The sequence below is a fragment of the Lissotriton helveticus genome, chromosome 7, assembly GCF_964261635.1.
Source record: "Lissotriton helveticus chromosome 7, aLisHel1.1, whole genome shotgun sequence".
Classification (NCBI taxonomy): domain Eukaryota; kingdom Metazoa; phylum Chordata; class Amphibia; order Caudata; family Salamandridae; genus Lissotriton; species Lissotriton helveticus.
This window is the reverse complement of record NC_136068.1, coordinates 1,618,052,134-1,618,074,555: the sequence shown is the minus strand read 5'-3', so window position 1 is coordinate 1,618,074,555 and position 22,422 is coordinate 1,618,052,134. Positions and strand designations below refer to the sequence as shown.

General features: G+C 45.8%; 1 protein-coding gene across 1 annotated transcript in view; it reads left to right on the top strand.

The window, feature by feature from the left end:
• The window catches only part of CLEC11A (C-type lectin domain containing 11A), a 128,704-nt gene that overhangs the window by 32,944 nt on the left and 73,338 nt on the right, over positions 1-22,422 (top strand). The window contains exon 2 of the mRNA XM_078655297.1: positions 13,951-14,317. Coding sequence (XP_078511423.1) covers positions 13,951-14,317 — 367 coding nt within the window. The remainder of the gene's footprint in view (positions 1-13,950; positions 14,318-22,422) is intronic.

Genomic DNA, 22,422 nt, shown 5'->3' with positions numbered 1-22,422 from the left:
ATGTAAACTCTTCCTCTAGAAGAATGTGAAGCCATTTCTCCTGGAAGGTCACTTCAGAGCGACCATACAAGTCTTAGTCTTCTTCCATCTGGTCGGAGGCAACACCCTGATCAGTGGTGTCCCCGATACCACCCTAGCAAACTTTAAATGTGTCCTACATGCAGTGGCACAACTCATGAAGGGCTCAGAAAAATCAGACCCCATCACCAGCATGTTAAAAGAACTACAGTGACTCTCTCTTCCAACCTGTATCATCTTCAAGACGAACTGTATCACTTAAAATGCCCTTAACAACAAGACCCCAGCTTACCTGACAAAAAAGTCGAAATGTCCTGGTGGTGGGGATGGGGGGAGGGGTAGTTTGAGGGTCATTGGCAGCCCAGGAGTCAGGATACCGCTAGACTGGAGACAAAACGTTGCAAGAAGGTAAAAAATAGAAGGCAAGTCTTTTTTGGTTATGCTCCCAGGATATGGAACAGCATCCCTATCGACAAGACAGCAGCACCCACTCCCCTATAATTCAGACAAATTTGAAGACACACCTCTTCAAGGAGCACTGCCCCTAACCCGACAATCTTCTTTTGATCTTCTCCCAATAATTGTACTTTTCTGGAGACCATACCCCCTGTTTAGCTCTCTGTTGATGTCACGCTGACTTCACGCTCTGCAATACCAACACAAACATACATACATCCAAGGCACACTCTATAGCTGTCCTCTAACTGCCCTTTAGCTGCTCTTTCACTGGTGTCTCTGATTACGCTTAATGACAGTCTCACTTGTGTGTCTGGCACTGATATCACTGGTTGTCAGTTTTGCTGGTGTTTATGCATGTCTGTCTCATCAGGGTCTTCAGATGACAACCTCCCTAGCAACTTCAGCTTATGGTCACACTGTTGTCTTTGGCTAAAAGTGTGTGTGTTTGGTTGTCTGTGTCTCTGTTGTTCACAGTTTTGCCTCTTGACTGTCTCTTTGGTGTTTATGGCATTATGGCAGCCAGTCTCACCAGTGTCTTTCTTCCTTTATTTATCTATCAGAAAGGGAACAGCAGGGAGCATATTTACAAGGAATTAACGCCACTAGAACGTCACTTTTTTAGATATTTTGGTGGCGTTAACTACTTTACCTTAGTTAAAAGGCGGCGTTAAGCCACTTAAGGTGGCTTAACGCTGCTTTGTTAATAATGCCCCTATTCACGCAGCACTTGAAAGATGGAATGCAATGGTGTGTTGCAGTGGCCGTTCTACTGCAACACCCATTGCTTTTTGACTCTGCCCTATATTTACAAGGTATGGGGCCGTTCCAAAAATACAGCCAGGAATACCTAGTCTAAAGCAGGTGATAGTAGGAGAAATGTTTTATTTCTCCTCGTATTTTGCTCTTTCCATGTGCGCTGGGTTCTGCAGCACATATATATAGAGGAAACAGCCCGTAAAGGGTTATGTGCATGAAGGTGTCCCTTCCTGCACATAAACGGTTGCCCCTCTAGCGCAAGCACCTAAGCAAAATGGCGCTACGGTGGCTGCTCTGGCACTTGATAGCTTTGTTAACGCTATGGATAATGCAGGGGTGCGCAGCATTCTTGTGAATATGGTGCATTCCTGCGCTTTTAAACTGTCGGAGCTCTGCGTTACCAATTTTGGCGTGACCCCCGTGCTCTGCGAGATTATTGTAAATATGCCCCAGGTGTATGGAGTTAACTTTCTTCTAACTCCGCCCTGCACAGATTGACACTATCTGAGCAATGGGCAAGTGGAGATCTGGAGCAGAGGAGCAGGAGGAGTTATTTTTATCCTAGTTCTCTGTCGGCATCTTCCTTAAATTAAATCCATTCGCACAGGAATATATCCTCTCTCTCTTTGCCATATTGTTAGGTCTCGCCTGTCGATGCGCATGCGCATCGAGCAAGCGAGACTATAGGGGCTCATCTACTCTTTATCTAACTTGCAAGGAATCGTGGCGATTCCTTGCAGTGCCCGTGACTTTTAAGCTCAATGCGCATGTGCATTGAGCTTAAAAGCGCGTGCACAGCCGCCCGCATTCCTCCGACACCTTTGAAGTGAAGCTTAGCTTCACTTCAAAGGCCCGGCTTCTTCACACCCACATGCCGCTCTGCCCCGCTCCGCCCCCTCCCCTGAGTCATCATGCCTGCCCTCGACGTTCCCCCCGCCCCCTCCCGCCACGCAATGCCGAGAGCTTGTTAATAATTAGCTGATACAGCTACAGATACTGCAACCTATTACTCGCGGCGCCATCTCGTTTTGCTCCTCGTTGGCACACTTCATATGTGATGTGGCATCTACTGCTTGCTGGTACCTGGACCGGGGACTGTTACTCGCCGCTTGGCTCTTTAATTCGACCCCTTGGATTGTCAGCAATGTTTGTAATATTACGGTTTTCGAGGTCTCGTGTCCGTTCTACCCTGGCTTATCGACTAAAGGCACATAAATAATTTACACTTCTTTAAGTGTTTAGTTCGGCTTCTTGGCTCTGAAGAAGGTTCCATATTGGGTCCTATGACGAGAGTCTATCCGCCTGACTGACTGCTCCCTGTTCTGTCCGCCTAATTGACACCTCTCTCTCTCTCCCTGCGGCGCCTCTTCTGCCCGCCTCAGTGACCACTCCCTGCGGCCCCTGTTAATTGTTTAATTATTAACTCGCTCCGTCATTGCCCTTTATGACCAGACAGGGCACGTTGCGCGCGCTTTGGGAACCCTAGCAGGTGGTGGGGTACGTGTCCCCGCTGTACACGTCTCGGGGAAGCCGAGCCAGGGGTGGGGGTTAAGTGGGGAGCCACCCGTGTACACCCCCACCACTACCACGTGTACTGATGGAGTCGAATTTTCCTCCCCCAATGCTGTTTCAGGGGGGCTATCTAAGCTTCCCGTCAAGATGCGGATCCTAGCTAAGGCGGGTGGGGTTGGGGCCAGGCTGGCAATGGGCAGACCTCCTTGGCAGGGTGATCGCTGCTTCTCTCTATATGCATACTTGGCTCTCAGAGGACAGCTGGCACCCTTCGTGGGCAGTGTCCGCTTGCCCATCTGTAATTGCTTATTACTTAGTTACCCCCTGTAAACATGCGTGCATGGGTCAAATGCCCCACCCCCCAATCTGGCACACCTGGTTTCATCTTTCTATTGTCAAGTGGCTGGCATGTATCTCACCTCCCCTCCCCCCTCCCCTTCCATCGGCACCCATCGTGCGTCTTCCGTACAAACAGGGTCGTTACTGCCACACTGTACTTTTCATTGGCCGTTCACCTGGATAGCGAGTGAGGCGACACTGCAAGCTTCGAGGCGCTACATGGGGGCCCAGGTACTCCCCAAGTCTAGTGGCGCGCGGTGCTCCTGAGGCCGGTAGTCCAGGCAGCAAACTACCTCAGGCAGATGCCATCCTTGCCCACGACGTGACTGGCTTTACCCCAGCCCTACCGGGCGCTGCTGCCTCGGCGAAACTTTGATTACGGCAGCAATATTTCTGAAAAAGTCACTTTAGTTTCATGTAGCTTATTTCTAGCGAGCGCACTGCTCTCCCTAAAAAAATACAACTCACACGGTACCACTAGGAATCCGTGGCGCACAGCAACATTTTGAGCTGGCCTGGCCCACTCTCTAGAGTTATGAATATCAATTAAATTGGAAACAGTGAATTTTGCTTCTACATCGGATCCCTTATAAGCTGCTGCAAGCCTCTCTCCCTTGCACATAACCCACACCTCCGAATGTTACTAAAGGATGTATAATTGTGGGACACTTCAGGAATAAAACACAGATAAACGACACAGAACAAACACATAAAAATCGGGTAGACCATCTGTGCCACCTTACCTGTTAGTTTGCTTCCCTCTCCTGGTTGCAGACATTGCTTTTATCCTCTCTCTACTCTGCCCATTTGTGTGTTCATTTCCATGTGTGACAAGTGAAAGTGCTTCAAAGCTGCCATCGGAGACCAGCTTAAAAAATGCAATAGGTCTCGCCTTTCATTAAGTTAAAGCCATTTGCTTTGCTATACAATACCATTAGCAAAGCAAAAGGCTTTAAGTTAATCAAAGGCGAGACCTATTGCATTTTCAATGCTTGTTTTTAGAAATGCAACTTGGAGACAACTAAAAAACAAAACAAAATGAAACGCGGCTCAAAAAACAGCTGGGTTGTTTTGGCCCTTTTTTGCGTGTAGCAGATGTAGCTTTAACCCATACACTGAGCCTGTGTACTCTACAAGGAAAGGGGCACGAGGGGAGGTCATCACATTCATCAGCCGTGGTTGATTATAACTGGCATTCAGGATGCATGACGTTTTGTTATTGTGTAAGGGAGCTGGCTAGTCCATTGGTGCAGCAGCGAGATGTGTCCCCAGAGGAAGGAACTAAACTTTTTCGATTTATTTGTGTAGTGCAGCTGTTTTCTGACTTGGAAAAACAAAATTTTTATCATATTTTGAGTGTCTGGAATGGTACATGATTAATATGTTTTTACACAGATGTCAGAGAAAACACACGGTGACTCTGAATTTGGTTTTGAATATGCTGTAATGCAGGATTAAGATGTGCCCATTTAGCAGTTTTTTTTTGCCAAACTCAGCAACAGTAGGCTGAAGGGATGATTAATACATTTTGATCTACCATATTTCCATCTGGGGACCATGGTAACACCCTCTTAGCAGAAGGTTGATTTACTCAGACCCATGAGATGCATCCCATGAGTAGTCACCTCGGATTCACAGGGCCTGCGAACTGAAGCTGGTTTAGAATATCTGCTCTTTTTTCACAATCGCTTTACCATGCAACCTAAATTTACAATTCCAATTTCAGCTTTACAGCAACTCGTTCAGAATGAAAGTCTTTTTTACATGCAGTGCTGGCTGCCCCGCTTTTGTTGCTTCATAGCACTACACGCGACAAATGTTAGTATTATCCAAGTTCTTGGAAGGTTATTTATTCTGCTGCCATTGAAACCTATTCTGCCACACAGATCTTTCAGCAGTAGATAATGTACCCTTCGACTTATTTTATCACTTTGGGAAGTAAAAAATCCACAATATTCAGTGGCTCTATGGTGACTCTTGTCTCTGGATGACACCTGCTCCAAGACATTCGAGATCAAATCTAACATTAAACAGAAGGATCCAGAGAAGGTGGAAGGATCCAGAGAAAGTAGAAAAATCCAGAGACGGTAGCTAAGACAAGGGTTTGGTCCTGGCAGGATCCAATCCGGGTTTTCATTGTAAGGTTCTAAACACTCTGAAAACTCCTGACCAGCTTTTCTGACCACACAATGGCCACCTATGAAGACGCCTTCCAGATTGATTGGGTTCTCCTGAAGAGTCATATGTTCCTAATGAAGGACTACCACACCCTGACATGTTTTTTAAATAGCATGATTATGAATTGTTACTGGATGCAGTTGTTGAAGATTTTTTTGATCATGCCAATTATGGAGCCGGATGCGCTAATCAGAAGATGATTCAGGTCTGAGAGCCACATTTTGCAGGGGCATGAACTTTACCTGGTGGGTACACTTTGCATTGCTATGAATCTATCCCTTGAGGGCACTTAGTTGGACCTATCGCAGATTGTAAGGTCTTTTACTGATGTGTGATCAAGGACAAAAGCTAGTTACGCGGAGAGGAATGTAAACCGTCATTTGGAATAACTATGATCTAACTAGTCATGGGGTGACATGCACCAGCCTAAAAATACCTTTTAGTTTCAACCTGTGAGGAAGAACGGATGAAACACCAATCAGTATGGGCATTTAAACGGCTAAAGAATGCAGGCTCCTTGTCCGAGGAGGAATTTTGGGAGGATGCAACAGTCCTGCAATCAAATGTTCTTAAGATTGCTCGGACTACAAAGTTCAGAGGACAGGAAAGAATCCTTTAGACCCATGAGGTTGCATCTCATACACCTTCGTACACTTGAGACCCCGGTGGCTGGAAATAAAAGCAAATACGGTAGAGATCCCAACAGTGAGCGGGGCAACATCAGGCATCCCCGTCCATCGGATTGGATTTACCCATCAAGGTAACAGCGTATGTGTAGAGCATGATAAGAAAGCTGTTAAGTAATGAGGTGCATAACTGGACAGACTATCATATGGCAGCCATTGAAAGGAGGGGTACCCGTAATCTCAGTGTTGGATCTGAAGATAATCATTCATTTTCATAATCATTGTTTGCAAAGCCCCAACGCAGGAGCCAAGGAATTCTGGAGTGCTTGCTAAGATGAGCTCCTTGCACTTGCGCTCTAAGATCTTGCGGTTGGCTGACATGGCCAAAACCTCTGGTATCAGTGTGATGATAGAGGTCAGTTAGTTTGTATGCAGTTTAAACTATTTAATCTAGGTCAAGAGAAGTGGAAATCATATTTAGATGAAGCACAAGTTTGTACAACAGGGCTTCAATTCCAGTTTCCTGTGGACAATGTTAGCAATTTGCTGGTTATCTAGGTGTTTTCCAAGAGTTTTAGGTATGTATGGTGGTAATCTTGTCGCCCTGTCCATTCAGCCTTCCAGTGCTTTACTTCAAACAAGGCGAGGAAAGAGAGAGCAGGTGGACGCTCCTTCCGCGTCCTGGCTGCAAAACTCTGGAAGTCTCTTCCGGTGCACATCCGCAGCACCACAGACTACACAGCATTTCACAAAGCCATTAAAACTCATCTTTTTCCTGTACTATAGGCCCTGTTTCTTCCAGTATCCCCCCAACTTCTGCTAAAGTTAGCGCTGGAACGCCCCATTGCTGGGGCAGCTGTGCGCTCTGTAAAACCTTCAACATAACAGAACAAAGACAAGCCCTGCATGTGACATCACTAGAAGTGCTCATTATTTTACTCCAATGATTTTAGTTCCCTTGGCTTTACCAACACCTGATGCCGAGGTGAGCTTGATATTCTATTTTAGTGTTTATGACTATTAATAAAGATCCAATGGGTGAGAAGGAAACTGGTAAATGTAGTTCTTCATTCTGGGTATCTTCTTTATATTTATAAACAAGCCACTCTCCTACCTGGGAAATAGGATGGCTACCTATGTAATGATTAGCATCTTACTCTTAATTAGGTGTCAGAATGACTGAAGGCTGATTGATATTGCATATTGCACAATGGGGCTCTGACACAGCCCTCCCATCCTGAAAGCACAGTGTCAAATCCCTTAGTCTAAAGTTGCTACCTATCTGTTTTGTTTTCTTATCTTAACTAACAGGCTTTTGAAAAGTTAACAGACTCATGTTTTTATAGCGATACAAAAGGGGATGATGGACGGAGCGTTTGAGCAAATCAAACACTCACCCCCAGTCAACTGATCTGGGTTTAATCCATCACCATTCTTTAGCCCACTCAGCCACCCCAGTTCAGACATGGCCCTATGCAAATCAGTCTGACCCTGTGCCTCATGGGAACAGTCCAGCTCGAACTGCCAAGCCATGTCTTCCCTGGACCGGAAACAAGCATCCTGGGACCGGTTTCGGATTCATAATCCTCATCAGCCAGGCTATCTTGAATCCAGTGGCCAAGTGAGCAAGGGACTCACGTCTGAGCATACCCTGCCACACTTAGGGCGAACAAAGCGATACAAAAGGGGATAATGGACGGAGCGTTTGAGCAAATCAAACACTCACCCCCAGTCAACTGATCTGGGTTTAATCCATCACCATTCTTTAGCCCACTCAACCACCCCAGTTCAGACATGGCCCTATGCAAATCATCTGACCCTGTGCCTCATGGGAACAGTCCAGCCCTAACTGCCAAGCCATGTCTTCCCTGGACCGGAAACAAGCATCCTGGGACCGGTTTCGGGTTCATAATCCTCATCAGCCAGGCTATCTTGAATCCAGTGGCCAAGTGAGCAAGGGACTCATGTTTTTATAGGGCAGAACGACATACAACACAGCAGGCACGCACAGAGAACGCATATATAGGCGGCATACACAAGGAGCAAACAGATAGGCACCCATTCTAGCCCAGACATCACTGTAGGCACACACAAACAACCCCATATTATACATTAGTTTATGATGTATATTTTATAAATGAGTTAAATAAACGAATTTAACTGCTTGATAGTTCAGACCTGAGTAGCATCCATAACGTACGGTAAACAAGACAGAGAGTGAGTTCAAAGCATACCACAATCTACTGACCTTTATAATTGAACGTAGGATTATCTCACAAATATAAAACACTGTTTTTAGTTAGCTTGGAATATCTGCTTGTTTCAGAACTGCTATATTCTGCAACATTAAAAACAAATATTGTAGATGTATCCATGTACAATACTCGTTTCACTCATTCCATTTTGTATGTGTGATGATGCGAAGGGGGCCCTTTTAGTTTATCTCGTATTGTTGAGCACAGGTAGACTTCTGAATAGTATTGGTTAGACAATCATGTTTCTTACTTTCCTATCCCCAGTCTTGCACTGACTGACTAGCTGCCCCAACATTTTCTGCTGAAACCTAATTGGAGTTCTATTGTACTATGGAGCAGCCCAGAATAATCTGAACAGAATGCCCATATGGAATTTGTCCTTTCCCCTTCATCTACCCCTTCTCTTACACTTGAGCTGATACAATGCTGTGATATATATGGCCTGCCAGGGCTGGTGATCCTCCCAACTGGTGAACTTACTCTCCCAGTTCAGGTATATTGTGCTATGAAGTCCCACCCGCCGTCTTCCTGCACCACTGGATTTAGGTTCTACATTCAAAGCTATCCCCTCTGAAACTTGTCACCTGGCCCCAGTGTGTCCTTCCCCCCCCCACTCTTGTGCTCATATTCCTCTTCCTAAGGCCTTCTATGTCTTGGTCTATTGCCCACCTTTTCCAGCCTGGAAATCTGGATATCCAGAGGCCAGTTTAGCACTACGAGACAAATCACTACAGTCTCCTTTAACTCAACGCCTACCCAACTGCCCCACACATGGGCGTGGAATCCATTTACTGCACCACAGGTGCCACATAGAAAAGAGATGTACTCTGGTTTGGTGTATATTCTAGGCCGGACTGGCCATAGCGGGCACCAGGCATTTCCCCGGAGGCCCGCCAGGGTGGGGCAGATTTTGGGCACCTCAGCAGCCGTTTTAGTTACAGGGCCGTTTTTGAAGCAGAGCTGCATTATTGGCCCCTGTAACAAAGTTGTCCGAAACCGGCCATGGCAAACAGCTCAACCACACCCCCAACCCCCAGGGGTACCAGCAGAGCACTTTGGTTCCCAGTACGGTTCTGTGTATATTGCACAGTGGTGCTTGCCACTGTGTATCTCTAGATAGGTCAGATTTTCTATAGGAAGACTGTTTTTTGTTTAGCTAATAACTTTCCCCCAAAAAACATCTTCCACCTGATCTATTTCCTGGGAAATTTCGGGGTAATCCATCAAGCAAGAGTTGAGAAAAGGGTGGGTGGGTCCCAAAATGCATTTTTCCTATGCAGTTTCCCATGCTTTGTTAAAAAAAACCTACAAATTCACTTAAAAAAACAAAGATTAAAGTGACGTTATAGTTAGGTATGGTAACAATCTTACTTTACATAAAAAAACTCAGAAATTCACTGATAAAACCAAAGGTTAAAAGAAGGGGCGGCTCCTCCACTAGGACAGAGGAGTGTCGCCCCACTGCTTTCTCGCAGTGCGTGAAGCAGAATCATAAAATTGTAATAACTTCCTGTTATTACCATTTTATGTTTAGTTGCGGGTGGGCGGGGCTGCTCTGTGAGCAGGGGAGGAGTGGTGTGCCCACTCCTGAGGGCGCAATGACTGTTTGGTCAGCCCTCTGGGGATGCCCAAATCAGTTATGCGCACTCTGCCCTTTCTCCATGCAGGCTCAAAAGCAGCCTGCATGGAGAACATGGCCTGCCCGTAAGCCCCTGGTTGGGCTGTGTCCCCACCAGTCACAACGCTGCCATTGCAGCGTTGTGATTGGCTTAGGGGAGTGAAGGGAGGCTGCCTGCTTGCTGGACAGCAGGAGCCGAGAAGACACAGGACCCGACCAGCAGAAAGGTACTTTATTTCTTTTATTTATTATTAAATTAAACACCTCCCTCCCTGCGCACCCCCCCCCCCACCACCACCACTACCCGCAAGCCATGCCGGCTGCGATTGGTTAAAAGACCTTATAGTTAGATCTTGTACTGATATAAAAACTATCGCTTAAAAAACAATGATGTTTAAAAACAAAAAATAACTAATGTCACTGCTGGTTCATGCATGTTCTACTGACCTGTACTTTTAAAACTGGTGAGTCCGGCAAATACATGATACACCGTGAGATTACACTAGCAATGGCTTCTTAGGAAACATGGTCAGCTTGACCATGACTGCATAGTTTGAGAATCTAAGCTCAATTTCATCTATTTCATGAAGCTGCATAATTATTATTGATCATTGTAATAGTTCTTAGGACTGGTCTCCTACTACCTTCTCAGTGCTGGTGTCGCACGATACCTGATTGTGATCTGATGCACATCCTAGGACACTGTTCCATGTTACAAACATACTGTCAAGTGGTAGGGAACAAACTGACACGCACTAGTGGCCTCATCTCCCCTCTTCTGCCCACCTGCCAATATTCCATGACATCGGGGACATGCCCATAACGTCCCCACTGAATACAGATTGCAACCTCCCTTCCAGCAGCAAAACTGTGTGTGCCACACCCTTATAGGCAGGTGACACGACCTGCACCAGGGGAATGAATGACTTGAGTATCCCAGATAGCGTCCTTTGAATATGTCACATGTAGAGCCGATGACAAATTAGATGTGCTCAACCACATTTGGGGTCCCTTTTAAGTTGGCGCGTACATTCATTAGAGCAGACACCTACCATGATGCTCTTCTATTTTCTCTTGTCTTTTTTTATAAGGATGGCAAACACAGGGATGCTTTCACTCACACCTTTGTGCATACCGTCCCTAAAGGGAAACTACTGGATCAGCTTGATTGATGATGGAGCGAGTAAGGGCTCTTTGAGCGTTCCACGTGCTAACACGTCCCTAGCGTTCTGAGACTCCACTCAGGATTGTTCGCACGCCCTAGGATTTCTCAGACTCTGGTGCATAAGCCCCTGCTCTGCCTTTGTACTGAATCCTTGCTCGGCTGTGTGTTGGAGTGCGATACTGAGGCCGTGTAGCAGTATGGGGGTTCCTCAAAGTCATGTGGAGGTCATGTCCATAACTCTGAACTACTGGGGAACAATGATGTACTTTGAACAGCGTATGGATCTCATCACTGGAACATTACATTGCTTCAGCAAGTGACCTAACGTGGTACACATCTCTCTCTTTCACACAAGGGTGACTCTTGGTAACTAACAATGGCAGGATGCTGCAGCCAGAATACCCTTTCCTGAGATATTTTTGGGTCCTTCTCTGCTCCTCCACCCTTTTGCAGGAACCTGGGCTTTTGTTCTCGTGCCAGATATATATCACTACCAATGCTTGTGGCCTCTGACGGACGACGTATTGGGTTGTGTTCTTGATTATAAAGTTCAGAATATTAATGTATGCGCCAGAGCGGGTGTAGAATGATACTGGGGTACCTATTGTGAGTATGTTACTCATTTCTTTGTTCTAATAAATACATTTTGCAAAAAAAACACAGAACTGTGACGTGGATGAGGGATGAAAAGTTACAATGTTGACACTTTACCACAGACTAGAAACAGCCAATCAGTATGAAATGAAATGAATTTGTACTTGTAAAGCGCACTTACAGCGCCAGGAAACCCCAACTGGCAGTGGCGGCCCGTCCATAGGGGGCGTTGGGGCGTTGCCCCCCCCGCCTGCACCCGCAGCTCCCTCGGCGTACTGCTCTGAACTGAAGTAAACTCTCAGTTTACTTCAGTTCAAAGACGCCGCGGTACAACACCTGTCAGTCAGCATGATGCAGGACCGCCCACCCCCTTCAGAGTCTGACGGGGGTGGGCGGTCCTGTGTCATGTTGACTGACAGGCATAAGGCATTGTCTGGGGCAGGCAGCAGCACACAGGTGCGCATGAGTGGGGACGGAGGCACATTTTTCAGCCTTGCCCACGCATGCGCACGTGTGCCTGCTCGCATGCCCAGTAGAAGAGCGAAACCGCGCTCTCCAACGGGCAGGCGGGCAGAAAGCAACCATGCCCTGTGTCAATCGGCTGAGGACGAAGGGCGGGGTTTCCGCTCCAGCAGTTGTAGGCGCCAAGATCCCAGAACAGAAGATGCAGCGCTGACCGGCGGCGGTCAGGTAAGTTTTCTTTATTTAATTCCCCAGTCCCCCCCCCCCCGACCCCCGGGCCCCCACGAATGCGAAGCAAGCACTTCAGATGACTCAGTAGCAGTAGCAATGTGCACTTAACAGAATCCGGGCCTACGTGCACGCACTTCTTGTGCCTCATTTATTCGGCGAATGTTGTGAAGCTTATTAGTTTAGCTAATGTATCCAAATCTGTTCACGCAGATAGGTCCCTCCCTGGTAACAGAAATGTACGGACGGATTCGGACCCTTCTAGCTGTGGGGACGGAGGCGGCTTAACACGGCAGGAATGCGTTTTAAAATGTCCACCTGCAACACATAAAAAGCGTGGCCTGGGCTGGTCTTGCGGTCTAAAATATACGGTAAGCCTGTGGGACACTGGTGTATTCGGATAGGCAGAAATCGTGTGTCTGGGAATGGATAGAAATTAAATCTGAATATTAAACGAAAAAAAGGTGTTGTCCATTGAAAGCAAGCCACTAAAAATCAATAAACAAAGTCGTTATGAGACTTCGGGGTGCGTTGATGATTTGTTAAAAAAAATGTTGTCTAATGGGTCGAAAAATATTTTACAAAAAGGGAAGCCAACTCTACATAAGGACAGTCTTGGGAAGTGGGCGTGCGCTGAACTGTGATTTCAGTAACCATGCGTGAGTTGGCCACTTGGCCTTCTGTTTTAGTGGTTGGCGTGCGGCGGTTACGCTGGTAAACATGAAAGACACAGCTCTGAAGAGAAAAATACTGTCACCCTAAACATAAGTGATTAAAACTTGATTTTCCCATGCTCTTCTCTGGATGTGAGGGTTTGCTGGGGGTGGAGGATGGAGGAAGCTGACGGATAACCATTCCCGTGTACTGTGATCAGCAAATTAGCAAGGGTTGGGGGGGGTGTATGGATTTCTTTCGCCATAAAGGGAATCCCTGAGATGAAAACCTAGCCAGACACACAAAACACAGAGATCGCTTATGGCATACTTGTACTTCCCTGGCAATGAGTGTGTTAATTAATTGTGCTTGTGGGATGAAAAGAAAATGAGAAAGATTTGGTTTTATTATTATTCAAACGTCTGGAAAAGTGGTTGTTAATGAAGACTTGCTGGGTTCTACGCTGCATTGTCATAACGCATAGACCTAACTGGGGTTTCCTGGCGCTGTACGCATACCGCTGTGGAACCCTCCTGGCTTTTCCCTGTGAAATGTCCACTCGTGGGCACCCCCATGGTGAAGCCAGGCATCCCAGCGCTGTTTTGGCCGTTGTGGATATTAAGCAAGCTATTGCCCAGAGTTGCAGAGTGGGACCCATGATTAGAATGGGCACCGAGGCAAGAATTATCAGGTAAGAAGAAATTGAGCCCAAGACCCGCCGAGGTGGGAATTGAAGCCTGGTCCCGGGCCAGACCTCTGCATCAGGGTCTGCCGCTCTAACCATTGAGCCACACTTCTCCACAGTATGCTCGGATTGGCACACTTAATGAAGAATCCCCAAATCTAAAGCTACACTGGGTATGGATGAGGACTGTACAGATTCATAATCGCTGCCTCTTGATTGGGGGGCTGTCTTCAGTGGCCTTTTGTATTTGGAATTAATTGGGTGCTTAAAGTGTCTATTTTGCCTATGACAATTCAAAGTTGATTCAAGGTGATTGTTATTAACCCTTCCTTTGCACACATCTCTTGAGGGTCACTATCCTGCTATGTGTAACCCCTTTGTCTCTGTTTCGTGTCGCCCAGATTATTCACGGAGATTTACTGGAAGTTGAACCCACCAGGGAAACCCCCCTACCAGTCCCAGAAGCAGAAGAGAAGACAGCCAACACAACTGAAGCAGCAGGAGACTTGGAGGACAATGCAAGAGAGGAAGTGGCGGATAAAACAAAAGAAAAAGATGGGTCAGAGGAAGAGGCAGAACAAGAGGAGAAGGAACAGGAGGAAAATGAACAAGAGGAAAATGAACAAGAAGGAACAGAGCTAGGCGGGGATGAAGAAAAGACAGAAGAGGAGAGAGAGGAGGATGAGACTGAAGATACCTTTGAAGATGTTTCTCCAACCACGATGGAAAGTCCTACATCCGCAGTAGAGGACAACTTCTCCTACATCTGTGAGTACAAAGAGCATTTACGGTCGAAGCTTAAGCCATTTGAACTCAATATGATCACTGCTGGCTCCATGGCTCAGGTCAGTGACTTTCTTTTTTTTTTTTTTAAATATCTTTATTCAAAAGTTTTTTTCCCCCCCCCCCACTTTTTTCTTTTACATCCGGTGTATTTACAACGTTACACAGTTTTTTACGACAAATACAGATTTGTATTAATAAATAAAAAAAGAAGAAAAAATGCAGATTTTAAAACACAAAAACACTGGGCATAAGTATAGTACATCCTACATCCTATCTATTAATCTTATAGATCTAACAAATTTCTCAATTACTGCCACAGATAATTTTCCTACTTTTCCATTGCTCAATGGGAAACCATATCTTGCCCCCCAGAGCTTTTGCCTTCCTTCCTTTTCTGTCATATATGGCCCTCTCTAAGTTGTATGTAGATAATAGTCTTGCTACCCAAGTCTGGAATGACGGTGCTGACTTCTCCTTCCACGCTTTTGCGACAACTATCCTATATATTGCTGTAACCATGAATAAGAATTCTGGATAAGTTGTATTTTCCTCTAAGCTTACCCCAAGAATTATCAGCTCCTCAGTTAATTTAGTTTTTATTCCCAGTGATTTCTCCAGAAACTCTTCTATTGCCAATTTTAAAGTGTATAATTGCGGACAATTTGCAAACATATGTGTTATATTAGCCTGTGTTGAATTACACCTTGGACACGTTATTCCAGTAGAGCCTCCCCAGCTGGCTATTCTGGCCGGTGTGAAATATAGTGAGTAAACTGTTTTGTAGTGTTGGGTTTGGAGTGTAGCTGAGCATAAAATAGTTCGACCAAAATCTAAGGAAATTTGTAGGTCTTCCGGTCGTGCCTTTACCTGTTCTCTCCATTTATTGCTATATTTCTCTCTGTCATCTATTTTGTAAACTTGTAGCTCTGCATACAACTGTCTTATTGAACATAAGAGGCTACTTCCCAGGTAATCCATTATCCTACAGCTCTCCATCCCTCCTGCACCCCCTGTTTTTGTATGAAAGTAGCTCCTCACTTGTAGATATTTAAAGAAGCTGTTCCCAGCTATATTATACCTATGCTGTATGTCTTGGAACGTTAAGATTACTCCCCCTGCATCCATTAGGTCCCCCAATTTCTTAATCCCTTTCTCATCCCATTCCTTCATAGCTGTGTCGCAGAAAATTTCCATGGGGAGGTCATTATTCATATAGAGCCTTAAGTACCTATTATACCTTCCCAGTCCCAGTTTTTTCTTTATTGCTTTCCAAACTTTATAAATCGCACTCAGGGTCTTAAATCTTGTATGTTTAAAGTATACGAAGTCCACAGTTGTTACTAAAGCGTTTTCTGCCGCTTTACCTAGAAGGGCTTCATATACATTCGCCGGACACTTTCTCCCCTCCTCCTCCTGAGCACTTCCGCCTAATAGTCCTTTGGAGTATTGTAGAGCTGTTGCCCAGTAATAGAATCTAAAATCAGGTGCTCCCCAGCCTCCCCTCTCTCGTGGAAGAGTTAAAAACCGGTACGCCCTACGTGTCTTCCCCTGTGCCCAAATTCATTTATTTATTACTGATTCTATTTTGTTAAACCATATACCTTCAATAAAGAGTGGAATTGCCCTGAACAAATATAAAAATTTCGGAAAAGTAACCATTTTAATAAAGTCGATTCTGCCCATAAGAGTCAAGTGTAAGTTATTGACCCTCTCCAGGTTACTTTTGACCTTGGCTAGCAATGGTTCCAGATTTATCTCTACTAATTTTTCTAAATCTGCCGTCACCTTAACACCCAAATATTTTGTGTCTGAGACAACTCTTACATCTACAAATGTTGTGTGTCTATTCTGAACTACCTGTGTTTTCCCCCTATTTATTAAATATCCAGACACCTCTCCAAATTTTCTTGCCTCCTGTTCTATTTCAACCAGTGACTCCTCTGGTGTCGGTGTTATAACAGCCACATCATCCGCATAGGCAAATAGTTTATACTCTTTTCCGTGTAATAAGACTGGATTAATCCCCCTATTTTTTGTAAGCCTTCTCAGGTAGGGATCTAGATATATTGCGAATAGTAGAGGTGAGGCTGGGCATCCCTGCCTAGTCCCCCGTCTGATCTGTACTGCGTTGGAATATGATCTGTTAATACGTATCCTAGCGCTAGGATGTTTATATAGTGCCTGGACTGCAGTTATATATCCTTGCCCTATACCAGCCCACTCCATAGCCTTCCATAGGTACACCCATGAGACCCTGTCGAAAGCCTTCTCGGCATCCAAAAAGATAGCCGCGACAGGATCACCTAAGACCGCTGCAGCATCCAATATAGTAATCAGCTGTCTAGTGTGTTCAGTAGTTCCTTTACCTGGTATAAATCCATGTTGTGTAGGGGAGACCACCCTCTCTATCACCTTACTCAGTCTGTTGGCCAGTGCCTTAGAGAATATCTTTGCATCAGCATTAAGCAATGTAATGGGTCTATAAGAACCCGGCTCAGTGGGGGGTTTATCTTTTTTCAGGATCACAATTATATCAGCGCCCGCCCAAGATTGAGGAACTATTCTGCCTCCCTGTGCCAAACAGCAAATTGACCAAATATCTTTAGCTAGTACCTCCCAAAAGGTTTTGTAGAATTCTACCGGGATCTGGTCTTGTCCCGTTGCTTTGCCAGATGGTAAGTTGAATATTGCATCCCTTATCTCCTGTACCGTTAGCTGCATATCTAGTTTATCCCTTTCTTCTATACTCAACCCCTTGCCTTAAGTATTCCAGACTTTTCATCTCTATCTCTTCATCATTTTTATCTTGCTCATATAGCCTCTCATAAAATCTTCTGAACACCTCCTGCACCTCTTCCACTTTATTGACGATTATCCCATTGCAGTCCTTAATTTCTTTAATCTCGCCTGCAGCTAGCATTTGCCTAGTTCTAATTGCAAGCAGATGTCCCACCCTCTCGTTACATTCATAGCATTTTTCTTTATTTACTAAGTATCTTCTTGCTGTTTTTTGTGCCAAGGTGGTCCCTGTTTCCGACTTCTGCACCTCTATAGCCACTAAAATCTGTTCGATAGGATCTTGTCTTTCTATTGCGTCCAATAGCATTTTTTCCAGCGCAATCAGATTTCTAATCTCCTCTTCCACCTTTTCCTTTTCCTTTTTACTTCTTCCCAGGGTATAGCTTAGTGTCTCCCCCCTTACTCCTGCTTTAAAACTGTCCCACACCATATCTGCTGAGGCTGAGTATCTATTTATGTCCCAAAATTGGGCGATCCATTCTTGCATCCTTATAATATATTCCTCCTCCTTCAGCAAACCTCTCTCAAACGTCCATGTCGAGTTTATTTTTTCTGCTTTTTGTGTCATTGCTAGACTTAACACCAGCGGGTTGTGGTCCGACATTATTCTTGGGAGACATTCTATTTTGGCCCTGCTGACTAATGAACTAGAAATAAAGAAATAGTCCAGTCGGGCTACTGTTTGATGTGGCGCTGAATAAAAAGTGCTACCTACGCCTAGGGGATTAAATTCCAACCATATATCCACCAACGCATTATGTCTAGCAAGGTTTTGTACTGCTTTATGCACCTTTTTTTTCCTTCCTTGGTATATGCCTCCACTTGCATCTATTACTCCATTCAATCCATTGATATTAAAATCCCCACAGCAGATCACAGGCTCTGGCCACAAGGCTAACTCACTATCAATAAAATCTAGTAATTCCGGTTCATCTTCGTTTGGGCCATATAGTGAGACCAAAGTGCATCTTCCCGCAGCTGTTTCTATGTCTAGCATCACCCATCTCCCTTCAGAATCCTCTTTTTTCTTTTTAATTTTGACAACGCCTTTTCTGGCCAGAACTGCCACCCCCTTATTTCTTCCCTCTTGGCCTGTGCTAGCAAGAACCTCAAATCCCATCTGGCCAAGCAAGAATTTATCTTCAGCTGCTACGTGTGTTTCCTGTAGACAAGTTATATCGATTTTCCAGAATCGCAGCAGTGAAGAGAGCTTCTGCCTTTTCTCCATGTTATTTAGCCCACAAATATTGATCGTCATTATCCTAACTGCCATAATTCTAGTTTAACATTTGCCGACCCCACACCTACTTTTTTATCTTTTTCTGTGCACTCTTTATCTGCTTCACTACAAACTTTACAAATCTGTATTATTTTACACCACCACCTTTCACCCGTGACTTCTTCCCTTCCTTCTCCCCCCCCTTTAAGCCCCCCCACCCTGATTGCTCCCCCCCTGTGACAGGCAGATAGGTCATCCCTGACCTATGCGTGTCCGCTTAACGCTGTAGCGTCGCTCCCCCTCTCCTCCCCTCTTATCATCTACTACTTTAGCCTGTCAGGCTTAGTAAGTTATCCTTGATTATTTCCTTCGAGCTCCCCCTTGCTCTTTTAGTTCCGTCAGAAATTCCCCCGCTTTTATTTCAGAGAAAAACATTCTAGTGCGACCTGCTACAATAACCTTCAGTTTTGCTGGAAACATTAGAAATGCCTCTGCTCCTTGGGACTGAAACGCATTAATCAACTGTCTTAGTCTCCAGCGCCTCTCCACTGTTATGTGACAAAAGTCAGGTCTCGCAAAAAAAGATATCCCTTCCACCGTTTTTTTGGCATCGGGTCTGGCTCTCTCCATTAGTTCTTGCCTTGCCAGAAAGTTTCCGAAAAAAACTAACATAGCCCTGGGTAGCGTTCCTGAGCCTTCCTTGTGAGTATTTCTTACAAAAATTGGATATCTATGGGCTCTCTGCACTTCTTGTTCCCAGTTCCATGGTACCTCTGGGAATGCTCCCTTTAGCAACTTGATGACAAAGCCTCTGGGGTCTTGGCCTTCAATCCCTTCCTCTATTCCAAGGAGTCTGGCATTATTGCGCCTCTGGCGATTCTCCAAATCCTCCACCTTCCACTGTAAATCTTCCATGATCTTAGACTGTCCCTCTCTAGATGACTGCCACTCAGTTACTTCGTCTTCTAGACGACCAGTTCTTTCTTCAACTTCAATGATTTTTTCCTCCACTTCTTCAAACTTTTTATTTATTTTCCTGATTGAGGCTTGGATTTTTTTCGTGTCATGCCTGGCCCTCCGACTTTCAACCCTTGCCTCCATTTGTATCTGTTTCAGCGTGGCAAACATTAAGTCCAGCTTCCCTCCATCATTTTGTGTCTCTTTTTCATCTTCTTTGTATATACTAGAGGTAGCGGAATAGTCCCAGACTAGCCTTTTATTTGTTCCCTTATGCATGTTCTGGGGGGGGCCTGCTCTTCTGGATATTGTTTTGCGCTTTTTTTGCGTGCCTCTCCCCCTAGAACTATCGCTAGCTTCAGAGCCCGAGAGTGATTCTGAGAAGTCTCTCTCTTCCTCACTGCTTGCCAATGTTGATTCTGACTCTGTTTCATCAGGGATAGAAAAGAACCCATCTCCATCAGCCCCTTCAGCCCCTTCTGCGCAAGCCATCCCTGCCAGATTATCATTGTGTGTCCCCAGCACAACATTCTCTTTATCCTTGGCTTGTAGCTGTTCCTCCCGTATTTCAGCTTCCACCTCTTTAAGGGCCTCAAGCATTTGCCCTGTATTCGACATCACATCCCCACCGTTGGCCTCTCTCACCTCTTTATCCGGTTCTTGGTTTCCATCCTGTAACCCCTGCGTCTGTTCTTGTTCCAGTGCGACACCGTCTGCCTGGGTCTGAGCCGCTGTCTGACGCTCCGCTAGATGCTCCGCGGGAAGCGTGCGCTCCGTAACTCCCAGTTGCTTAGCAACGCTTTGGCTTGCGTCCTCGAGGACGCTCTGAGCAGAGCCTACGGGCGGCACGATTGCCGTGTTTTGCAGGGTTCCCGATGGCCCTGAAGCTCCTGATGCCTCCGCTTGAGTTTTGGCGCCGAAGACCTCGGATACTGAGGGTTGCCGATATACGGTATCGTTTCTCTTCTTTTCTGCTGCATCCCCGACCGTTGGTGCAGTACTAGCGCCTCTCGCGTTTTTGTTTTGATTCAGCGATTTCTCCTTTTCGCCGGCTCTCTCCAATTTGCGTAGCTGTGTTTTTGTTAAGGTGGAGACCGTGGGGGTTGTCTTTTTACTGTTAGGTGGCATTTTTGTTTTCGGGATAGCGCCCAATCTGCCCGCTTCCTTCTGTGATGTCTCCTTACTTGTAACGCCAGGCATGGGTGTTTGTTTCTCCTTTCCCCGAGTGCCCATTTCTGCCATCAATACTTTAAGGAGTCTGGAGTACCACAATTTCGCTTTCTTGAATATGCTTGCAAGGTTAATAATTCCACCGTGGTGCATCAAAGCTGCGGATTGCATACTGCTTACAGTTCTCCATTAGCGCCCAAAGTTTTTACTTATCGGCAGGAGAAGGGTCTGAGTGCGACTTACTCCCACAGCGCCTCGGCGGCCATCTTGCCCATTACCCACAGGTCAGTGACTTTCTAAAGCTAAAAAATAGGAATATAAACTATCTACTCAAAATGCAGGGCCATAATCATCTCAAATAGGATCAATTGTTATCTCATATGAGTATTAAGGGAAAATAAAAATTATGTTGTGAAAAAATTGAATCTATTCTGAAACTAAGGATACATTTTCAATATTTATGCTTTTTTTCCTGCCCAAATTTCACAGATCAGCCTTGTAAATGAAATGCTTGACCTGAGGACTACACCTTGGATTACAGTGTTAGCCCCTATCCCCCCCTCTCCTCAAATGATCTCCGGGGAGCGCTCATGCCCAGAGCCTGTGCATCATGGCTAGCTGATAGAAGTAACCACAAACTAATAACACACCGCACTTTGAACCACACCTTGAGCTCAAGCCTTCGTGAACAATCCTATCCATGCTTCCATCCATCCCTCCCCCCCTTACAATCTGGGCATCCGTTACTTTTCCTTCTGCTCACTTCTATCCCCTTCATTCAATCCTGGCACCATTGATTTTTTTCTTCAATGCTTCCCTTCGTTCCTCCCTTACTTCCCTCCATTCATTCACCCTCTTTCTTTCCACCTTCGTCAACCTTTCTTTCTTTTCTTCCTTGCTTTTTTATTTCCTCCTTTCCTTTTGTTTCCCACCTTTCTTTCTTCTTCCTGCTCCATTTGCTTCTCTCTCCTACCTCTTTCTTTCCCTGTGCATCCTTTGTCTCTGTGCGCCTCTCTGTACTTGGTACCCTCAGCCCCCACCCCTCCCCTTTGCCATGGTGTTCCCTTACAGTGTCAAGCACACATCTACTTCTGCAGCCATACACGTATAAGAGACTCAGAAAGAACGGGCCAACTCTAGCGGCTAGAGTGGGGGGGTTCACGACGCCGCTGTTTCAGGATAGCCAATTTGGAATCAGTGGAGACAGCCCCCCATCCCCACCCACTACTACCAGGGAACCAAATGGAAATATTATTCTGCTACCACTGCCCCCTCCACCTCAAACCAGCCACAGGAATGTAGCTTGCAGCATGGAACGATAACTGTTCGCATTTTCCACCCTACCCCCACATTTCTCTGGCAGCTCACAGACATCAGACAGACAATATTTGCAGGAGATGCAGAAACACGAAGAGGCCCACGTTGGACTCATCACTGTCGGCCCCATTGAATAGAGGAGGCACAGATTGCTGAAGGGTAGTTTCATCTCTCAGGTGGCAGCTCTGGCATGGTGCCCGGGCAGCTGCAGTCTCCCCTTAACCACAGTCTGCAATTACTGCTAGGCCTCAGCTGATCCTCTGTGCTGAGGTGGGTCTCCAGCCCTGCCGAGGCCCCGAGGTTGCCCACTGACAGCCTGCCAGAGAGGCCACAGGGCTGTGGAATTGCTTGTTTCGTGGGTGGGAGGAGGGGGGCTTGGGGTGGATGGGTTTTAAAGCCAGGCGGTACCATGACGTCACAGGCAAATACAGGAAAGCGGAGCCATCTTCCTGGCACGAGGCTCTCCACGAACACTGTAACAGCAGCAAAAAACTGAAGTGCATTCTCTGCAGTCCATGGGGAAATATACTAATTTGTCACTAATTGTTGTCATTCAATATCGGAATAATGGTTGTTTCCTTCCTGGCCCTTCCCTCGTAAATTTCATTGTAGCCTCTTCTTCATG